The sequence below is a fragment of the Hesperophylax consimilis genome, chromosome 1 (genome assembly GCF_061612785.1).
Source record: "Hesperophylax consimilis isolate HC1 chromosome 1, BYU_Hcon_1.0, whole genome shotgun sequence".
NCBI classification, from domain to species: Eukaryota; Metazoa; Arthropoda; class Insecta; order Trichoptera; family Limnephilidae; genus Hesperophylax; species Hesperophylax consimilis.
The window spans coordinates 29,806,641-29,828,561 of NC_142836.1; the positions used below are offsets into that span (position 1 = coordinate 29,806,641).

The window sequence follows — 21,921 nt, forward strand, 5'->3', positions numbered from 1 at the left end:
ACACCTCCCTTCCAGGGCCAGTATTATACAGGTGAATGAATGCATTCATTTAACATGAACTTACATTGTAAAGGATGAGCACAGAGAAGAACTGGATGAGGGAGTACAGAGCCATGTATTTGAAGGTAGCGAATGAGGTGCTGAGTGCACACCTCCCTTCCAGGGCCAGTATTATACAGGTGAATGAATGCATTCATTTAACATGAACTTACATTGTAAAGGATGAGCACAGAGAAGAACTGGATGAGGGAGTACAGAGCCATGTATTTGAAGATAGCGAATGAGGTGCTGAGTGCACACCTCCCTTCCAGGGCCAGTATTATACAGGTGAATGAATGCATTCATTTAACATGAACTTACATTGTAAAGGATGAGCACAGAGAAGAACTGGATGAGGGAGTACAGAGCCATGTATTTGAAGATAGCGAATGAGGTGCTGAGTGCACACCTCCCTTCCAGGGCCAGTATTATACAGGTGAATGAATGCATTCATTTAACATGAACTTACATTGTAAAGGATGAGCACAGAGAAGAACTGGATGAGGGAGTACAGAGCCATGTATTTGAAGATAGCGAATGAGGTGCTGAGTGCACACCTCCCTTCCAGGGCCAGTATTATACAGGTGAATGAATGCATTCATTTAACATGAACTTACATTGTAAAGGATGAGCACAGAGAAGAACTGGATGAGGGAGTACAGAGCCATGTATTTGAAGATAGCGAATGAGGTGCTGAGTGCACACCTCCCTTCCAGGGCCAGTATTATACAGGTGAATGAATGCATTCATTTAACATGAACTTACATTGTAAAGGATGAGCACAGAGAAGAACTGGATGAGGGAGTACAGAGCCATGTATTTGAAGGTAGCGAATGAGGTGCTGAGTGCACACCTCCCTTCCAGGGCCAGTATTATACAGGTGAATGAATGCATTCATTTAACATGAACTTACATTGTAAAGGATGAGCACAGAGAAGAACTGGATGAGGGAGTACAGAGCCATGTATTTGAAGATAGCGAATGAGGTGCTGAGTGCACACCTCCCTTCCAGGGCCAGTATTATACAGGTGAATGAATGCATTCATTTAACATGAACTTACATTGTAAAGGATGAGCACAGAGAAGAACTGGATGAGGGAGTACAGAGCCATGTATTTGAAGATAGCGAATGAGGTGCTGAGTGCACACCTCCCTTCCAGGGCCAGTATTATACAGGTGAATGAATGCATTCATTTAACATGAACTTACATTGTAAAGGATGAGCACAGAGAAGAACTGGATGAGGGAGTACAGAGCCATGTATTTGAAGGTAGCGAATGAGGTGCTGAGTGCACACCTCCCTTCCAGGGCCAGTATTATACAGGTGAATGAATGCATTCATTTAACATGAACTTACATTGTAAAGGATGAGCACAGAGAAGAACTGGATGAGGGAGTACAGAGCCATGTATTTGAAGATAGCGAATGAGGTGCTGAGTGCACACCTCCCTTCCAGGGCCAGTATTATACAGGTGAATGAATGCATTCATTTAACATGAACTTACATTGTAAAGGATGAGCACAGAGAAGAACTGGATGAGGGAGTACAGAGCCATGTATTTGAAGATAGCGAATGAGGTGCTGAGTGCACACCTCCCTTCCAGGGCCAGTATTATACAGGTGAATGAATGCATTCATTTAACATGAACTTACATTGTAAAGGATGAGCACAGAGAAGAACTGGATGAGGGAGTACAGAGCCATGTATTTGAAGATAGCGAATGAGGTGCTGAGTGCACACCTCCCTTCCAGGGCCAGTATTATACAGGTGAATGAATGCATTCATTTAACATGAACTTACATTGTAAAGGATGAGCACAGAGAAGAACTGGATGAGGGAGTACAGAGCCATGTATTTGAAGATAGCGAATGAGGTGCTGAGTGCACACCTCCCTTCCAGGGCCAGTATTATACAGGTGAATGAATGCATTCATTTAACATGAACTTACATTGTAAAGGATGAGCACAGAGAAGAACTGGATGAGGGAGTACAGAGCCATGTATTTGAAGATAGCGAATGAGGTGCTTAGTGCACACCTCCCTTCCAGGGCCAGATATTTCACACAGGTTATGTCCTGCACTCGGGAGGTAAAGGGGGCGGCCACTGAAAAAGAAATATTATTTTAATTAAAGGCTATTATTTGTCACATTACAGTAAGACATTGCCACCCCATAGGGAGTTTCCGATTATTTATCATAGTGAAAAAATTTTGCCAGCAAAATATTACTAAACAAACAACATCCGATAGCAACAACTATTGAGTTAATAAGAATCACTGGCATGCATTTTATAATCATATGGATAGCAGTGGCGGTCAGTGACTTTTTGTAGAAGGGATGCTGGACATCAAATGTTTATACTCGTATCAAATATTCACATCTAGACGCTAGCCCACGAGCAAGATACAATTAGTTACCGTCTAAAAAATAATATCTCTATATTTCCAGTATCCAGAATAAGTAATAAATGGCCGAGACACAAAACTTTTTCACATTAATAATTCAATAATACAACCACACAATTCACTATTATCATTTAGAACACGTTGGCGAAGTATCCATCTTATTTTGGGTATTCATTTTTATTTATTTAAATTATGATTAAAAAGTAAATCGCCGGTTGATAATATTCAATAAGAATTAGACTCAAATTCAAGCTCAAAGCTCAAAAAACTGTCAAAGCAGCGCGCCCTTACAATCCAATGGATTATTTATTTATTTATTTATACGCCCATTGGGCTTTTACATACATAGTTCATAAAAAAGTAATATTCTGAAGATTGCAAGTTCACAAAAATAATAGAAAAAATACATATAACCATATCCATATAATAACAGCAAGTAAATAGTACAAAAATAAGAATATTCCTACTCCTAAGTTATACAGACTTAAATTAGTTAATAAATAATGTAAATGCTAGGTAGTGGCAGCAGTAACATGATACAATACGACACATAGTGTATGAGGCCTTTGAGTTAGAAAGCTAACGAAATAATTATTGGTAGTATTGTTAACAGATATACTGCATTTGACTGGTTGTAGTGGCCTGCTAAATCGAGGGCGATCGGTCAGCCATTTTACATAGTTTATAAAAAAAAAATATTGTGAAGATTCTAAATAAAGAATAGTAAAGCAATAATATAACATTAACCTTTAGACATATAAAACCAAGCAAAAAGCAAATCTAAACATGATAGTTTCTAGGTATAAGCCTGTTTTGTCAATCTATTGGTAATGATTAGTAATAGAGTATAGGATTCTGTGCATTATACATATGAGCATTAAAGACGGTTTTTGTACGTTGGATGCTGTCATTAATATCGTATAAAGTTGACGAAGATATTGACTTGCGGGTCTTAGTGCGCATGCGCGGAATGAACGCACGTTCTAGCATTCTTGGATACGGTTTACAAATAGCTTCCACACCGCAGTGTGTTTTACGCGTTTCACAGTATTTGAGAATGTATGTGTATTTAGACTCGCTCGCGCTGTTTGTATAGTGTGTGTGTTGTGCGTATACAGAAATGGGATTTTAATAATGATGGAGTTTTACCTACCATTAAAACTCTTATTATGTTGTCTTGCTTATCCAGAATATATAATGTGAGATATCGCGCTTATTTCTCGCCAGCGCCGTCGCATCTGCTGCCGTAATCTTGAATTTCCCGCCTTTCTTTTTGTAACACCCTTCAGTTGTCTATTGTCACCTTAGCAGTTGGCGTCCTGAGACGCCATCTTGATTCAATTTGGACTCACCAAGCAGAGCTTAAGTATATTCTGGATAAGCAAGACAACATAATAAGAGTTTTAATGGTAGGTAAAACTCCATCATTATGTGTGTCGTTGCTTATCCAGAATATATAATGTGAGAAGTGTTTGTTATCGCTTGGTGACAATTCTAAAGCCAAAATTGTGACTATTACTGTATTGCTTGAAATAACTTAGTCAAAGACTGAGAGTGAATGGGGGGATTCAGCACCTCAACATTGAGAACTCTGATTTGCTTTTTATAATATTTCTTGAAAGTGTTTTCTGAACGCCAGTTTCCTCTTTCCAAAATGGTGTCTATAGGGCAGTCTTCCAGCCAACTCCTTGAGGCTACTGCTGATCTCAAACTCCCAGGGGAGGCGTCAATCCCAGCGTCCTTCAAAATAGTTTTAATCCATCCACCAATAACAGTTCTTGAGGCTGGTCTTGCAGGCCCCAGTGTGGGAATAAACAGACATTCAACACCAGCTTCATGTCTCCTGTTCTCACTCAAGAACATAAGTTTTCTCAACCAAAATATAGGATCTATATTACGATCCTCTGCTTTGCAAAGCTTCCAACCAGACTGTCTATGTGTAGAGGTGTCCGTCTTAGAACCAAAAATTGGCCATAATATAATGTGATCATCATTGTCAACAAGATTATCAGGAGATGTATGTAGCAAGGTCAGATCATGTACTCGTCTTCCTGACGCCAGTAGTAAAATAACAGCACATCTACGAGATGCTTCGAAAAGAGTCAGGTCCTTTGGAGGATTTTTACAAAGCCAAGACACCAAGAGTCCTGGATCCCAAGTAAATGCTCTAGGCTTCTCATTTACAGAATTCCTTATACCTCTCATCACTCGCTTGACCAAGGGATGATTACTAGTCCTCAAATCGCCATTGGGGTCACACAAAACCGACACTGCAGACTTGTGAAGCGCTATGGTACTGGGAGCCAAGCCTTTTTTCACTCTTAGGTATGCTAAAAACCGTGCCAGCTGAGATCCCGAAGGGTTATTAGGACAGGTATTGTTAATGGAGCACCATTCCTTCCAGCTCTTCCATGCCATGTGATAAGTTGAAAGCGTAGATTTGCGCCAACCCGCATTCAATAGAGCTTTCTCTTGCTGTGACCAATCGTTCAATGCTTCACTCCACCCCCAATCTTCCACACCTGTAGTTGGAGCTTCTGGACCTGTTGAGGATGAAGTCCTGTCGATAAGTCTATCAAGTTGTCGACCAACATGGGTATTATGTGAGGTTGGTCTAGGGCTCTTTTCTTTAGGTCTGGTAACCAAAACACTTTTGGCCAATCTGGGGCTACAACCAGATACACCCCTGACGACTTGTTCAGGTGTGCCAGCACTCGTGGCATTAAGCAGGGGGGAGGAAAGATCCATGCCAAGGGGAAATGCCAACTCCTGCTGAACGCATTGTGAAACATCGCTCTCTTGTCGTGGGGATCTATCGAGACATACTGATCCACGACGTGAGCCCTCGAAGAAGCGAATAGATCCACTACTGGACTGCCCCACTTGTGAAAGACAGCTCCTACCGCTGGGGGTAGGAGGTGCCATTCTGGTAACGTCATCCCTCGGGATAGATGATCCGCGAGGCCATTGTAGCGTCCCGGCAAATACTGCACTTGTAAAGAGATTCTGTGCTTGTCCAAAAGCGCGAGAATCTGAAATGTCAGATAAAGGAGACCCATTGACTTGGTGCCTCCCTCGTTCCTCAAGTAGGCTACAACTGTCCTGTTGTCTGATTGAATGAGTAACGAAGAACTTCTCAAATTCTGAGTCAGAGATGTTAAGGCATTTAAGATTGCTGTCATCTCCTTCATGTTGCAATGTCCCCCCCTCTGACTGTCTGTCCAACAACCCGACAGAGGTACATCGTCGATCAGGGCTCCCCAGCCGTGATCCGCCGCATCTGTGGTCAGAAAATGTGTTGGGCTGGGAACATGAAGAGTTGAAACATGATCTAAGTTGTTCATCCACCATTTCATTTCCGACAAGACTTCCTTCTTTATCGGAGATTTCTGCTGAGGGGTCAGCTTCAGCATTAACTGCAACTGTAATTGTATCAGTCGAGTATGGAGTCGACCTCTGGGGACCACAAAGGTAGCAAAATTCAACTTTCCTAAAATACTCTGAGCTTCTTTCAGAGTCCATCTTCCCTTTGTCACGAGGCTCTGAAGTGAGTTCCAAAGACCTTGTCGTCTGTATTCGGTTAAGGTCTTCTGATTCAGATGGGGGTTCCAAACAATTCCTAGATATTCCACTGACTGTGCTGGCTGACGGACACACTTTTGGAAATTTACCAACCAACCTAACCGCTCCAATAATTGAAGAGCTTCTCGTGTTTGACTGAGGAGGACCTCTCTGGTCTGATGAGCCAGGAGAAAGTCGTCTAGGTACACAATGATCCTGATACCCCGTCTCCGCAGGATTTCTGCAATCCAATTTGTGATGGCTGCAAAGGCCTGTGGTGCACTGCTCAGGCCTTGAGGCAGGCATGTCATCTGTAAGTGAAGGCCTCCGTAATACAATCTCAGAAAGCAACGGTGAGCTTTTGCGACCGGTATGTGGAAGTAGGCCTGTGAGAGGTCTATTTTTGTCATCCAATCGTTGGCTTGAAGAAAGTGTGGGACCTTGTGGTGAGATATCAGAGAAAACTTTTTCCAAGCTACATCTAAATTGAGAGCTTTTAAATTGAAGATTGGTCTTCTTGAGCCGTCGCTCTTTTGAACCAGAAAAAGTGTTGATAGGAAGGAGGCATTGTCGCCAGCTCTTTCCAATGTACCATCTCTCATCATCTTTCTTATTTCGAGTGTCATTTCCGGGGTTACTTTTGTTTTGAATCTCCTTGCGAGAGCTTGGCTTGGACTTATCAACAAGGGCTTTCGGATGAATGGTATGCGGTATCCCCTTATCATACGTAAGATGGTCTCTGGGGCATCTAGGGTCCGCCATTCTATCCAATAATCCTGTAGTTGACCGGCCCGAAATGGTTGATAGTCATCTGTTGAAGCGGCCACGAGAGGTCTGCCCCCTCGCGCCACGCTTCTGTTCCCTACCCCTACCCCTCGCTCGGGAGGAATACTGGGGGTCTCGCCCGTGGTCTGCCCGCCGGGGAAACGAGGGAAATGCCATCTTTTCCTTTGATGTCTGCTTGGGGGGAAAGGCAACAACCTCCTTAGATGTTGAAGGGCGGTTGTGCGCCGAGTGGCTACCCTGAGGTAGGCGCACTGGACTAAAGCACTTTGTTATACCACCCAGTTTCTGCAACTGTGCGGACAGTGCTTCTTCCCCAAAAAGATGAGTGGAAGAAGGAGGAATTCTGCTGAATAGCTTCCGTTCCACTCCAGTCTTACAGCTGCTCAAAATCTTATCCCTTCTGTGCTGAATGATTTCAGCTCGCTTTCCGCAGGTTATTTGCAAGATATCGTCAGAGCATTTTATAAACTCGGAGTCCTCTCCTAACAGGCTGTCCAGTTGTTCCTCTAAAGCCTCGCCTGACAGAGAACTTTCTGAACTGCTTCCCCATTTAATGAGTTTTTGGAGAGCCTGTTGAAGGCACTCTCTCTGCTTCAATGAGGCATGCGTTACCGCAGCCAGCATCTTTTCCATAGCCGGAAATATTGGTGAGGCGGAGTCAAATGCCAGCACCTCGCAGTTCACCTCCAGCTCCTTGAAGCCTGGATCAGCTACATATTCTTTTAAAGCGGATGCGTAGCGGACATTGGCCCACTCGCTCGAGTTGAAGCGTTGGAGATTCTCCACCAAACCCAGATGTGTTGCAGAAGGTTTTGGCGCTGCAGAACAGTAGAGGGACCCGGCATCTGATACTTCCTTTCAGGCGACAACGAGCAAACGCTCCCAGATGCATGCGAGGGTGCCAATATACTTGGCGTGCTGACAGTGGCTTCCTGCGTTGACCTGTCCATGACAAAATCTTGCAGGGTCTTGACTTGACATGCTAATCTTTTGAGCAGATGTCTGTCATTCCGCTTACGTCTCTTTGTGCGCCTGCGTCGCCTACTATTTTGCGACGCCGAACCGCTAGATTGCGAGCACGACGAACTTGTTGATATTGAACGGCGTCGCCTCTTTCGATCACGTCGTTTAGAGGTTACGTCATCTTCTACATGGTCCTTGTCTGAGGCCATTTTAACCCCGTGCACAAAATGAAGACGCTAATAACTGTCAAAAATGTTCGCACTATCACTTAGCACTAATTTTCATAAAAAATTACGACAATTTGCGGGTAGCAACAGATATTCTTTTCGTTAAAACAATCCCAAACGAAAATTACACGACCGGCGTGGGTGAAAAAACGCCAAAATTGAATCAAGATGGCGTCTCAGGACGCCAACTGCTAAGGTGACAATAGACAACTGAAGGGTGTTACAAAAAGAAAGGCGGGAAATTCAAGATTACGGCAGCAGATGCGACGGCGCTGGCGAGAAATAAGCGCGATATCTCACATTATATATTCTGGATAAGCAACGACACACATAATAATATTTGTATGATTCTTTACAGCGCCATTTTTGTAAAAAAAAAACACATTAAGATCGCTGTAGAAATACTAAAATATTAAAATTGCAGTATTGCTTGTTTACGGTTAGAAGTCCAAATCTTTTTACTCTAAAATGCAAGGAATGCGGAGCATCCACAGCATGTATGGACGGACCGCGCCTGGTGGATAGATCTTTCCACTAGGATTTTAAAAATGTTACTTAAAAAATTTTGAAACTCATAGTTTTTTAATAATAATTTCAAAGCAAATTCTAGTTCTAGAGTTCTTTGAACCGGAGAGACAACCGAAATTATCATTTTTAATAATTTGGATATTAATTATTATATTTTAAAATATTTAGTTATGAACATACCCGAGGCCTCAGCTTGAGAAAGTGATATGCCGATGTGAGCGGCCTTGAGCGCACCGCAGTCGTTGGCCCCGTCCCCGCACATGCCGGCCACATAACCCATCTGCTGCAGGGCCACCACCAGCTGTGTCTTCTGGTCGGGTCCAAATCTGCCAAACACGGTGCCTGGAACGAACCAAACTATCTTTTTAGACACAAAATTGGGACAGATCTATTTCAAAATATCATGTGGTAAAGGGTAAAGAGTATACTATTTAAGCGAGATCTCTTTTCTAAATGTGTACGTACATGTTTGATTTAACTTATACAGTAGAAACCTGTTAATTTGAAAAAATGCCTAATTCGAAATTTTCAGCAAAAAAATATACCCAGTTTTGTACATCATACAAAGTGGTTTTTTAATTCGAAGTTCGTAATTTACTTTTGTCCACGCACGAACATTGCGAAAATAAATTATATAATTTCTTAAATCTGAATCTGTTGGACAGCCGTGGCGGTAAACTGTCTTTTTACGTGGTTATATATTATCATTATGTATTATCATTTTTTAAATCTGCATCGTTTTACACTGGTATGTCGTATTTTTTCAAATTTATTTTGAAGGGCCGGCCGCGACGGTAATTGGCCGAGAAATTTCGATTTACTCTTAAATATATCGTGCTCTTATGAATTTATTTAGAATATCTGAATTTAAACGGCCGGCCGCGACGGAAATCACCGGCGTAATTTCATTTTACACGGAAACATATCATATTTTGAAGGAACGTGGGAGAAAAGATGACATTTGAAATGAATGTCATTGCAATCGTTCGTTTCAGAGATGGTTTTTTAACGCCGGTCTTGTTTCCGATATTTACCTACCCTTACTATGTCGCAGCAGGAAACAATAAAAGATTTTAAATTCATTTTACTTGTGAAATTAAAATACACATATTACGTAGTACTAATAACTATAATAATAATAATAATTGGATGACTTGAATAGCGCCGTTTTTGTGCAAAATCACCTCAAGGGTGCTGTACAAACTTATAATACATTTCTACAGTGATCTATGTTATTACTTAACTATTTATGGAGATAATATACAGTACAATACTTACCTGGTAGGTCACTTGAGATTAACACTTAATTAACATTATCTAATTGTTTATTAGCGAAATTTAGATACAGGATTTAGGACATAATTGGAAAATGGAATATAACTGGACTTTCTCTTAGGAATGGTATATTTAATTTAAGGGTACGACAGCTTAAAAAGGGAAGTTTTTAGTGTATAGTTTAGATCTGAATTCTGTTGATGCACAATACTAGAGTAAATTTCATATTTCAATTCACTTAAGAAGTTTTTTTTGTCCGGTCCCTTGGAAAGCTCCTTAGGAGAGTTTCACTCTAAACATTATATTATGTAATTACTTTAACAATTTGCTATTGTTGCTATGATGTACTTGCTAATGTATATATTTTTCATAATATACTGGTGTAAAACTGTGTTATCAGCAACTAACCTTTCGTCAGTATCCGAGGCAGCAAATCGGGATAGTGTTGTCTAACAGCATTCCACGTCCGTCCATCCAGAGCGAAGCAGTACTTCTCATTGACCAGCGTAGAGGAGATGGTGAGAGAGATGTGGGGCGCCGGATGGCAGCTGTTGTGCGTGTCCCGGGGCTCCCCCACCACCTCGAACCTTAGCGGTGGACGTGGGGCCCCCTCGGCAGCCGCCTGGGCTGCATTGAAGGTGTGCGAGATGAGTATGATCTTCTCATCAGGTGGCACCATGCCGCAGTCACGCGACACGGATATCGCTGTCATTATGTTGTCACCTACATATAAAGATACAACTTAAATTAATGGAATAGAAAAATCATTTATTGTGCTTACTAAAGACAAAGGAGAAAAACCCCAAACTATATATACAGGGTGTCCGGTGGTAAAGTGCAGTAACTTCGGGAGGTGATTCTACGTGATCGTAGGAGTAAAAAAGATAAATAACTTTTTCTGAAATTCCAACTTTTAGGTGTACTTTTAAGCTAATAACGAAAAATTTCTCCGACGTGCGTAGACGGCATTATTTTTTTCGTCGTTGCCAAATCTACAACCCGCGCCCCCCGGGTAACTAATACCCGCTACCCCCGGCACCCGAATTCAGTCGGTCAGCTGGTAAACTGTCCCCCGCACCCCCTCCTGCACCCCCCGCTATTAGTAAATCGTAATTCAGTAAACAAACGTCTGTGCTTTGAATGTAATGTGTCACCTTATTTGACGCGCGGAGTAAACAACTTTGAAAATTTAATTTATCTAGTGTTAAAAGTCTCATTTAAATAAAAACTTGTTAATTTAGTGTCTTTATCTAGTGTTTAAGTCTTACTAAAAAGTACATCTTTATTCGGTGCGTGTTTTCCTTAAACATCGTGTTTTATTTAGTTTATGAGTAACCTAACTGTTAAAACTGTGTTTCTTTTGTGCGTAATTTTAACATTGAATTATTGTGACAATGCCTCGCTTTACCAACGAAGAACGGGCAGATATTCATTATTTTTATGGACTACATGGTGGAAATTCCGAAGCGGCGAGCCGGGAATATGCACGTTGTTTTCCGAATCGTAATGTGCCCAACGCTCGTGTTTTTGTTCAAACGCGAATATTATTCGCGTTATTCGCGAACAAGGAATTGGCCGAAGATCCCGAAACAACAATGCTATTAATTTACCAATAGCGGACGAAGACTTCATCATGACTACAATTGTAAATGATCCTACATTGTCGCTTCGTAGAATTTCCGCAATGACTGGTGTCCCTAAGAGTTCTATCTGGGATCTCTTCAAGACGTACGGAATGCACCCGTTCCATTATCGGTGCGTGCAAGGCCTTCTGGAACGTGACCCCGTATCAAGGATTGCATATTGTCAGTGGCTACTTCGTAAGCAACTTAATAACCCGAACTTCATTGGGAACATCCTTTGGACGGACGAGGCCCAGTTCAACAGAACTGGTGTGATAAACCTCCATAACTTGCATGAATGGGCAAAAGAAAACCCGCGCTCCGTAAGGCAGTTGCACCATCAAGTTCAATTCTCCGTTAACGTTTGGGCTGGAATTATTAACAATCAAATTATAGGACCGAATGTGTTGCCACCTAGGCTTAATTCAATAAATTACCTGGATTTCTTGAAGAATGACCTTCCCGTTCTTTTGGAAGAAGTTGATTTAAATAGAAGACGTGAAATGTGGTTTCAACAGGATGGAGCTCCACCACATTTCGGACTTGCCGTTCGTCGCTACCTAGACGAACAATTCCCAGATCGTTGGATTGGACGAGGGAGTACTTCGCCATGGCCGGCGCGTTCTCCAGACTTGACACCGTTAGATTTTTTCTTTTGGGGTGCGATGAAGGATAAAGTTTACGCCAAAGAAGTAAATAACGTCGAAGATCTCCGGTTACGTATTCACGAAGCCGCAGATGAAATACGCCACAATGTACGAATTATAAATAATATTACTGTACGTTTACATACTTGCCTACAAGCAGAAGGTGGACATTTTGAAAATATTTTAAATTAGTAAAAAGCGATGAAATTAGTTAAGTGTTCAATTAGTTATTAATATTTTTTATAATAAAAAGTGTAGCGTGATTTTAGTGCAGTTCTCTTTTTGAATTTGGTAAAATATCAAAACATACGGCGAACTCTGTGTTGTTATTGTTTACAATTCACTTGCGGTTTCCATGGATACGCGCCACTCACAAATATGCAACGTTGCCACGTTCACACTTGCGAATTTATCGGGTAAGTTTGCACCTACACTATGGCTTTTTAGCAGGTATGTCTTTTTGTATGAAAAAGAAAAAATTGGAATTTCGGAAAAAGTTATTTATCTTTTTTACTCCTACGATCATGTAGAATCCCCCCACGAAGTTACTGCACTTTACCCCCGGACTCCCTGTATATATTCCAAAAGTCAAACAATCTTGAAATGAAAATGCCATAATAAACTTAAATGCCAAAGTACAGTTGACGTTTGTCATATGAGAACAGGTGGCTTCTACAACTTCTTGAGTTAAACAGCTCGGCTATGGAACGATCTCTGTGTTTCCTCTCTCCTACAACATGGGTCTCTACAAGACCCCGGCATAAGCCCTGAGGTAAATTATTTTCCCCAGAGCCACCCATGTGAAAAAAAATATATATCTAGAATATAAGAAATCATCTAATAGAATAATATTATGGGAATTTAAAATATGTAATAGCTGCCAATTAATATTAATATTGCTGATAATTAATATTTCACTGTGAAAATAGTGAAACATGCAAGTAAATATTATGCTCTATCGATGCCAAAATATGCACCTACAATGCCAAAATATATGCCTATATTAAACAATAAAAACAGGAACGCAAACATCTTTTAGAACCCAGTTCTTGGGGATTTTTTTCCATAAGCTCCATTTTCCAGCAAAATTCTGAAGGAAATGGACCAGTTCCTCAAAAAAAATTTCAATCATTTCTAATTTGAACAGCTCACATTTTGAAGAATAAAATGGCTCGAATACGCATTAGTGACGAAAAAGACTCAAATACGCGCTAATGACCAAAAAAGGCTCAAATATGCCTATTAATCCAATGTTTATTAATCAGCAACGGAAAACATAAATAATTTGAAAAGTTATGAAATTACCTGTAATCATCACCATTCGCATGTTTGCATTGTGTAAGTCCCTGATGATGGGAGCGGATTGCGGTTTAAGGCTGTTCTGCATGATGAGCAGCCCCAGGAAGGTCATGTCGCACTCCAGCTGCTCCCTCTTCACCCGCTGGGCGTCCAGCCACTTCATCTTCCTGTCCAACTTCTTGTAGGCCAGTCCGATCACTCGGAAACCGTTTGAAGCGTATTCGTTAAGTACACGACTGAAGTTCTCGGGTAATGAAGATGGACTGCACATTCCGGAAATCTACAACAGAAAAAAATTGACCAAACATCCAAATATTGTAACTTTTTTTTTTGGTTTTTAAGTTTACAGACAATAAATTTGTAGCTTGCTTTTAAAAGGGTCAATGTCAGGTTTTCAAATATCACGAGAATATTCAGAATTGCTCTATTAGCATGTTTTCATTTTTAAGAAAAGCGATTTTATTGTGCAACATTGGCCTCCGAAAATTGAGAAATCGTTTCTAGCTTTAAATTAAAAGATTTTACAATTTATTGACTGAGCGCAGCGAAGTTCTGTTTTAACTCGATCGTTTTGCATTTCGTTTGTCTGTAAATTTCTTTGTTCCGTTCCGTTTCCGTTTCAAGATGGTGGCCATGTTGGATACTACTGTTTTATTCCTCACAGTTTGCATGAGCGTGGAACCTTCTACGAGGAGTCAAATCCGAATAATTTATATTATTATGGTTCCTACCTGCCTTTGGACAAATTCTAGAATTCCTTATATGAAATTTTTTTAAATGTAACTTAAAATAAAATATATAGTTTACAATAAGGTAGGTGACATTGGCCCTTTTAGGAGCAAGCCGCAAATATTAGAGATGACCAACACATAACGTTGATATTTTTCAATAACATAACATTTTCCTACTATCAACCTTTGGAACGCCTAGCTTCCGCGATCTAATATTTCCGTCATGTACCGTCTTACCAGGAATTTATATATTTATAAAAAATAGTACATAATTTATTGTAAGTAGTTTCCCCAGAATAGCTACTTAGAGAATATTTACTATATTTAGAGAAATGTTTTTTTTTCACTCTCATGTTATAAAAAATATTTTAAGAAATAAATACAAAAATATTTTCATTATATTTTCCATAAAGCTAAATACATATATGTTTTTCACAATTGAAAATAAAGAAAATACACAACAAACCCTACAAGCTGCGCCTTAGGCGGGCGTGTTGAAGAATTACGCAATAGTAACTTAGTTATTATTTTTAAATGGCTCCTCTTTACGAAACTATTATCTCATTGCTTATTTTGGTGCCAGTCGATTTTTAGTAAGCTACAAACATTTTTTACGATGCAAAATCCCATGAAAAGAAAGTATGTTTTGAATGTGTCCATCGGTCACGGCGGTATTTAACGGACACAAATTTTTAGTTGGTGATAGGCACTTCTGGCACTCAGAGATAATTTTCCTATAACATAATATTTGTACAGTATATTTCTTTGTAACATCCCTCAACATCTAGACTGACAGCGTCCATTTTCTTTAGCACTGCGGTGGCATTCAAAACTGCAACCATATGACTGAAGAAGTGAAATGCATAGAACGCTATTCCAAGGAGACTGTCTATTTATCTCTTATGCCAGCTATGAAACAGCAAAACATAATGTTTAAAGCGGTAAAGGTAAAGGGTAAAAAGGTAAAGGTGTACGGATGCACATTTAACTGTAGAGTTTATGGATTAAAGTTTACCTTCTCCGGAGCCCCCTTCACGAAGTACAGCATCTGCGGCATGCCCAGCACGCGCGTGATGACGCCCATGGATTGTTGGGTGGAAGAGAAGTGGAACCTCCGCAGCAGACCGATCTCGTAGGGGATCTCCAGCGTTAGGGGGTCCAGGTCCACCTTCAGCAGCGAGGCCTCGCTGGTGCTCTGGGGCTTCACCACCGTGGGGGAGAGGCTGTCGTAGCGGGTGTTTTCTGGACCGGGCTCTTCCAAAACCTGCAATTTTTTAAATTTTAATTTTTACAATTTTACCTGTATCCCTTAGTTACTTACCCTGGAAGCGAAAATCAGACCAGTCAAAATGCATATGTCAGTTTTGGACTTTTCTGAAGCAAAGCACATTTTAGCGATTCTGCACCTATTTGAAAAACATGGCCAGTGCAAGAGGTTCAGCATGCTCATTTGTTAGAACTTATTTGAGTCATTTGAAATGAAAGAAGTTTCTCACCCATCCGGTTGCTTCGAACATCTTCAGGTCCAGGGGGTCCCCGGTGAGCTGGTTGTCAATGCTGGTCAGAGAGTGGCAGGAAGCCAGGGCCTGGGTGATGGGCAGCTTGACTGGCAGCGTAGACACATTGTGCACTGGCTCCCCAAACACTCCGTCGTTGTGGGGCAGAACAGCATACAAGTCCAGACCGTCCTCAGTCAAGGTGCCAGTCTGGAATGCAAACAAATCATTACCAATAAAGCCAGAGCTAACGGCATCTGTCTTTCCTCCATCATTTAATACAAGCATTAACAGTTTTCTTCCTACACCTCTTCCTTGACCCGCCTCAATGCTGCCAAGACTCCAGCAAGACCAGCCAATCAGGGAAAGGGGAACAAAACAAGTGAGCGGAGGGCGGGAGGCGGCTGACCGTGTCCCTTTCTGTGATTTGTCAATAAATGAATCTGAAAGTATACAAGCAACTCGCATTGTAATATCACTATTCAGTCCTCAATTATAAAAACTGCCTAGAATTACAAGTCCTTTTTACAATGGCTCGCAAATCACTGGCTGCATAAAAACTTAAGTACAAATCCCAAACCAGGTAAATAAAAGTTCGAACATATTTCCAAAATTGAATATGTTGTTGATACTTTTACAAATGCGTTATCATTTTCCCACTGACATCGCTATGCCAAGCGGTTCATTTAAAAACTAACATTAACATCCTGGGTAGAAAAGTAACACAATGTACTGCGCTTCAAACCGTTGCTTACTTTAGCAAACTTTACTTTTCAGCGTAGGGTCTGGATATTACAATGTGCGCTCTTATGTAGAACTGATGTCGTAGTTTATTCAAATCATTCTTGAACCTCCTGGTGCCAAAAAATATGGTCAGGTGGTTCGCCTTCAGCTTATAGAAATGTTACCCAGATTTTATGTCAAGGCAAGTCTATAATTTGAATGTCTATGCTCTCCTGTCTTTTCACTGTACGGACAGAGGCGCTCTTTTGAGATATAACATAAAAAAGTGGGAAATTTAAATGTAAAATCTGGGTAGCTCTGTCGATAATAATTGGATTATGATCATACCCCATGAGAGTTTTGTTGTGATCTCTCTTTCCAATACACAGTTTATTCAGGAACAAGAGAGATTACAGAGCTATCATCGGTATGCCCTATAATCATCAATGTTTCAGCACAGCTATAACGTCAGTTTTTGAGGTGCTCAACATCACAATATCTATACATGAAAAGAAATAAATCATGTCTTTTACGATTCCAGGTATTTTTGAACCGTGGTATGCGTCGACCATTCGTCTACGGAGGCAGTCATATTTAAAGGGACATCTTTTTCAACCTTCATATAAATTCTTAAAATGATCCAATTGTACATGATGTGTTACATATTTTGTAAAACTCTTAAAATAGTCTGAGATGTTTAAACTTTGTGTACATGATGTACATACCTAACTAACCATCTCACAGCTTGGGCGGAGAGGTAAACCGCCAAACAACTTGCTTTATTCACATTCACGCATCGTCTCATACACACAATTATACATACCTTATCAAAGCAAATAAGTTTCAGCTTGCCGCAGACGTTTATTCGCAGCGGGCTGATGCAGAAGATGTCGTGCTTCCGGAGGCGGCGCTGGCTGTAGACAGTTCCTGCTGTCATGGCAGCCGGCAGTGCCGGAGGAACCACAATGGTGATTATGTCAAGGGTTCGGAGGATTATTGTCTTTGCACTGCTCTGGGAATAAATAATTATATTTAGTACAAATTAATATTACATCAATTAAAACATAAGTGCCTTGCATCAGAAACAAGTAGGCATTCATACCGATTAAAAAAACCATCTCCATTCGTACAATACGTTAGACAGAATGGTACTAAAATGGTACTCTAAAAAACATTTTAGGTAATAATTTGACACTCAGTTTATAAAAATACGACACACACTTAGGGGGTTTTTCACTATCTCTGATTATGTTCTGACCAAGCACTAATCCGCGAATTAGTCATTTTTTCGTTTTCACTATATCTGAATAACGCTAACGCTCGGGTTAAAGTTAGATTTGACTAATCAGTGCTCGAACTTCACGTTAGGCGCTATTCCTCGAATCAAAGATGGCGTCAAAGCATTCCGAGTTTAACAGCTGAGAAGTGAGTCGAATTTTGTAGAATGAATTTGAATGCTTGTATGATCCATCCTGAATTATTTGATTGTGTTCAAAATAAGAAACAATGTATTAATTCGACACGAATCTATCTAAAATGACGTGATAATCAACATAACATAACCAAACAAATGCACACTTCGCGGTGTGCGGACTGTGACGCATGACAGCCGTGGCAGTAGATGGAGAAACTGCAAACATTTTGCGATGTTGCCAGACTATTTCGAGTGTTATCTATCCGGAAGTTCGAAACAATGGTGAAACGGTCGCCGTTGAATAACGAAGTTATTCTGAACTTTAAAGCCAGCCAACGGATAGCTATTCAGATATTTAGCCCGACATAGTGAAATACCCCCTTAGTGCAAGACAGTCTATAAAATATTTGTGTAACACCACATTTTTTTTTAAGGGAACAATCCCGGATTACGAATAACCTATAACTATTATTTGAAAATCTCCTACTATGTATTGCTTGATATCTATGGGGTGATAAAGAAAAAAAAAATCATAATTAGTCAATAAAATAGGAAATCTTAAAATAAAAATTTAATAAATGTGATTAATATAAACTTACTCCTCTTTCTACGTAGAGCCATATACAATAAGCCATACCAATTGCTGATATGGAAAATAGGAAGATAACAAACTTCACGGCATCTTTGTAAAACTGGAAACCCATCGGCTTGGGAAATAAAATACTTTTGACTAGTTCTCCCTTCGATGTACAAAAACCTGTACGAACAACCTTCGCCAACACCTGAAATTCAAACAGATTATCAGCACTGTAACTTCCATTCCGATTTATCGAACCCAACACACCATGTTGCCAGAGGTATAAGGCAAAGATAAATATTCATTTAACCATAAGAAATCAATCTTACCTTACTGTTCCCATAAAATCTAGTTTGAATGACGTTTGTTCCAGCAAACAGTGTGTGCCTTTTGTGTGTGGCAGTGGAGTAACATTCAGAACTTATGTTTGGTGGAGACTTCACAACGGGCACACTCTCCCCTAAACAATACAAGATAATATTATTAACTAAGTCTAGAAAACATAGTATCATGTCAGTTATAAACATCTGTCAGATTATAGATTTATTAAGGTAATCGTATTGAAAAACTTTATTAACTAATTAAAATTGTCAAAACTTTAAGAGGAGGTACAGGAGAGTGCTGCAACTCACAAATTTGAAATTTGTATGACTTCAATGTTAGCTAATCTTTGCTAGGAAAGGGCAACAAGAAGAATTGAAACTATTGATGTACAAAACATTAATATGTATGAGGTAAATTAATTTTAAATTCTACGGTAAATGTTGTTCTTCATGATTATTACTAAATTCGATAAAATGCACTAACCAGTGAGCATGCTCTCGTTGACGATGCACGTGCCTGTGAGCAGGATGGCGTCGCATGGCATGTTATAGCCTGAGGGCGGCAGCACCAGCACGTCTCCGGGCACTAGGCTGTGTGCGGCCACCAGGCACTCCTGTTGGCTAGGTCGCTGCACCGTCACCCAGTGGCAGTTGGAGCGCTCCACCAGTTCGTGCAGGGCGATGCTCAACTGGAAAAATATAGTAAAAACTAAATAAAAAGGGAGGTGGAGTCCGGCAAAGAAGAGAATGCGTTTGAGGATTAATGCGCAGAAACACTTAAAGACAGGTAAGAGAAGGGATCAACGATAAAAAATTACCAATCACAATTCTAGATTTCTGAATAACTTCGGCACAGCCGCGTAGTACACTTAGGGACGAGCATATTTTTTAGTTTGCCAAGCTCTATGTAGATATGTACTGCTTTTATAGACAATGTTCGCATTGAACTGATCAAAAATGAGGTATGTAGGAAACGTTTTTTTGTCAAATTAGAATATGGTTTCATTGGGCTGATCAAGTGTTACAGACGTCCGGAATGTTGGTGTTTGAAGCTCTCCGTGCAGAACAGGAATGTATGGAGTGGAGGAGCCTGGTTCATCAAGGCAATTGAAGTTGGGATCACCACACTCGGCAATCAGGAAATGACAAACCAAGAAGTTTAAGGAAAAAAGATTGAAGGAAAGGCAATGGGGCCAATAATTGATATTAAACACTGCATGTGCTGGAAAATCTGTGATAAGTCATTGCAATGGCCAGGACTTGATCACCGAGATGTTCTGCTATCCGCGTAGCAGTTCTGAGCAACCAGTTTTGTCCGGTGGAGAATCACCTTTATTTATTGCAAATTAATGTGGTTTTGACACTAAATCGTAAAATTTCCCTGACAGGTGGTGTCGGGAAAATTTTTTATTTCTGCTTCATTACATAATTGCTTAATTTTTTGCAATGAATAATAGTTGATAAATAATGTTGAAACATAATTTATAGTATTGTCAAAAAAATATGTATATTTATTGGCGGATCATGGAAAGATAGCCGCAATAACTCAGTTTAAAGCTGTCACCTGGTTAGCGGAAGTATCCGTTATAATCGCCACAATAATCTTTGTTCTCAAGTGATTTGATAACAAGAATTATATATATCGATATTAAACAACACTATCAGTTATTGATTGCGGCAACAATAAGTTAATAAATCACAGTCACAATTCAATCAAAATTATGAAGACTTTTAATGCTTCTTTAAGACTTTTAAAAATTTATTGTCTGTAAAGTGTTTTTTTTTTTTTGCAATATTTAGCGTACAGTCATCTTTTATTCTAGAAACATATGTTCATTATTTTAAATTTTATATGTTGGTAGTATTCCTAAAATGAATAATCTTTTATTCTGTACATATATGTTCATAATTTTAAAGTTTATATGTATGGCAGTTTTCTTAAAATGTATCATCTTTTATTCTGTACACATGTGTTCATAATTTTAAAGTTTTTATGTATGGTAGTATTCCTAAAATTAATTAATATTAATATTAAAAACTTAAAACAGAAATCTCTCCCTAAACACGAGTTACTCTCAATTAGGGAGTTATTAATTAAATTAACAGCTTAGAACTTGTTACTTTTTTTTTTTGTATTGCTTATATGTATTGAATTTTCATTTTATATTAATTCTTTTTATATAACCTGATCGTTGATTTTTTAACCAGGTGTCCAAGAATGTACCATTTTTATCATCTTTTAGACACTAAAAAATTTATTAATTCTTCGCCATCAATATTTATCTAAATTTAACATTTCTTATGCAATGCAATGAAATATTTTTACTGTGCATTTCTGTCCTTAGAACAGGTCCCACCTAGTGAGGTAGGTAATGTAAAGCAAACAATTAAATTATATAGATAATTACTTAAGGTAATTTCTAATAATGTTAATGTAAAGCAAACAATTAAATTATATAGATAATTACTTAAGGTAATTTCTAATAATGTTAATGTAAAGCAAACAATTAAATTATATAGATAATTACTTAAGGTAATTTCTAATAATGTTAATGTAAAGCAAACAATTAAATTATATAGATAATTACTTAAGGTAATTTCTAATAATGTTAATGTAAAGCAAACAATTAAATTATATAGATAATTACTTAAGGTAATTTCTAAGAATTATATTTCAATAAACGCTGATTTATCAGCATTGAAAAAAAAAATGTCATAACTTTTCAGATAGACATATATCAATGGGTTGTTAGTTTATTGATAGCAAGATTTAGAAATAAATTAATTTTAATCATAATGTGTATTATGTAAATCTGATATTGTTTGTTAAAATAATGTCCACCTTTTTTGTTTGGTACAGTGATGTCATAACAGACACGGAGGACAGTACGAAGACACAGGCTGCGTAGTGGTAATATTCATCCAGAGACCAAAGTGTGATGGAAAATACTTGGAATAAGTAAAATGGATTAAACACTTCAGTCACGAATAGCGACCAGTAACTTTTGACCTCCACTTCTATTCCATTATTGCCATATAACTTAGATCTGAAAAGAGAAAATAAATTTTCACACTTTGAGTTATTATTAATCTTGATGCTAAATAAACACATTGCCTGGGCAGAGATGAGAGATAAAAAATAAAAATCGTGATTATGATGTGAATTTGTGATAAAATTAGATTAAAAAAACTGATTACGAAGAACATTGAAAGGTATGATATGAGATTTTCATAGAGTATTATTGTTATTCATTTTTGGGTTATTATGCCGTGTTTCGCTTCCTCCTTTAGCCAACATTTCGGAC

At 39.2% G+C, this 21,921-nt stretch overlaps 1 protein-coding gene across 1 annotated transcript in view; it reads right to left on the minus strand.

The window, feature by feature from the left end:
* LOC149426601 (polyamine-transporting ATPase 13A3-like) overlaps positions 1–21,921 on the minus strand; it is a 42,594-nt gene that overhangs the window by 13,330 nt on the left and 7,343 nt on the right. The window contains exons 4-14 of the mRNA XM_089632084.1: positions 21,459–21,663; positions 19,101–19,305; positions 18,623–18,753; positions 18,316–18,498; positions 17,126–17,314; positions 15,580–15,789; positions 15,099–15,347; positions 13,359–13,632; positions 10,193–10,507; positions 8,690–8,851; positions 1,989–2,143 (exon numbers count right to left, since the gene is read on the minus strand). Coding sequence (XP_089488210.1) covers positions 1,989–2,143; positions 8,690–8,851; positions 10,193–10,507; positions 13,359–13,632; positions 15,099–15,347; positions 15,580–15,789; positions 17,126–17,314; positions 18,316–18,498; positions 18,623–18,753; positions 19,101–19,305; positions 21,459–21,663 — 2,278 coding nt within the window. The remainder of the gene's footprint in view (positions 1–1,988; positions 2,144–8,689; positions 8,852–10,192; positions 10,508–13,358; positions 13,633–15,098; positions 15,348–15,579; positions 15,790–17,125; positions 17,315–18,315; positions 18,499–18,622; positions 18,754–19,100; positions 19,306–21,458; positions 21,664–21,921) is intronic.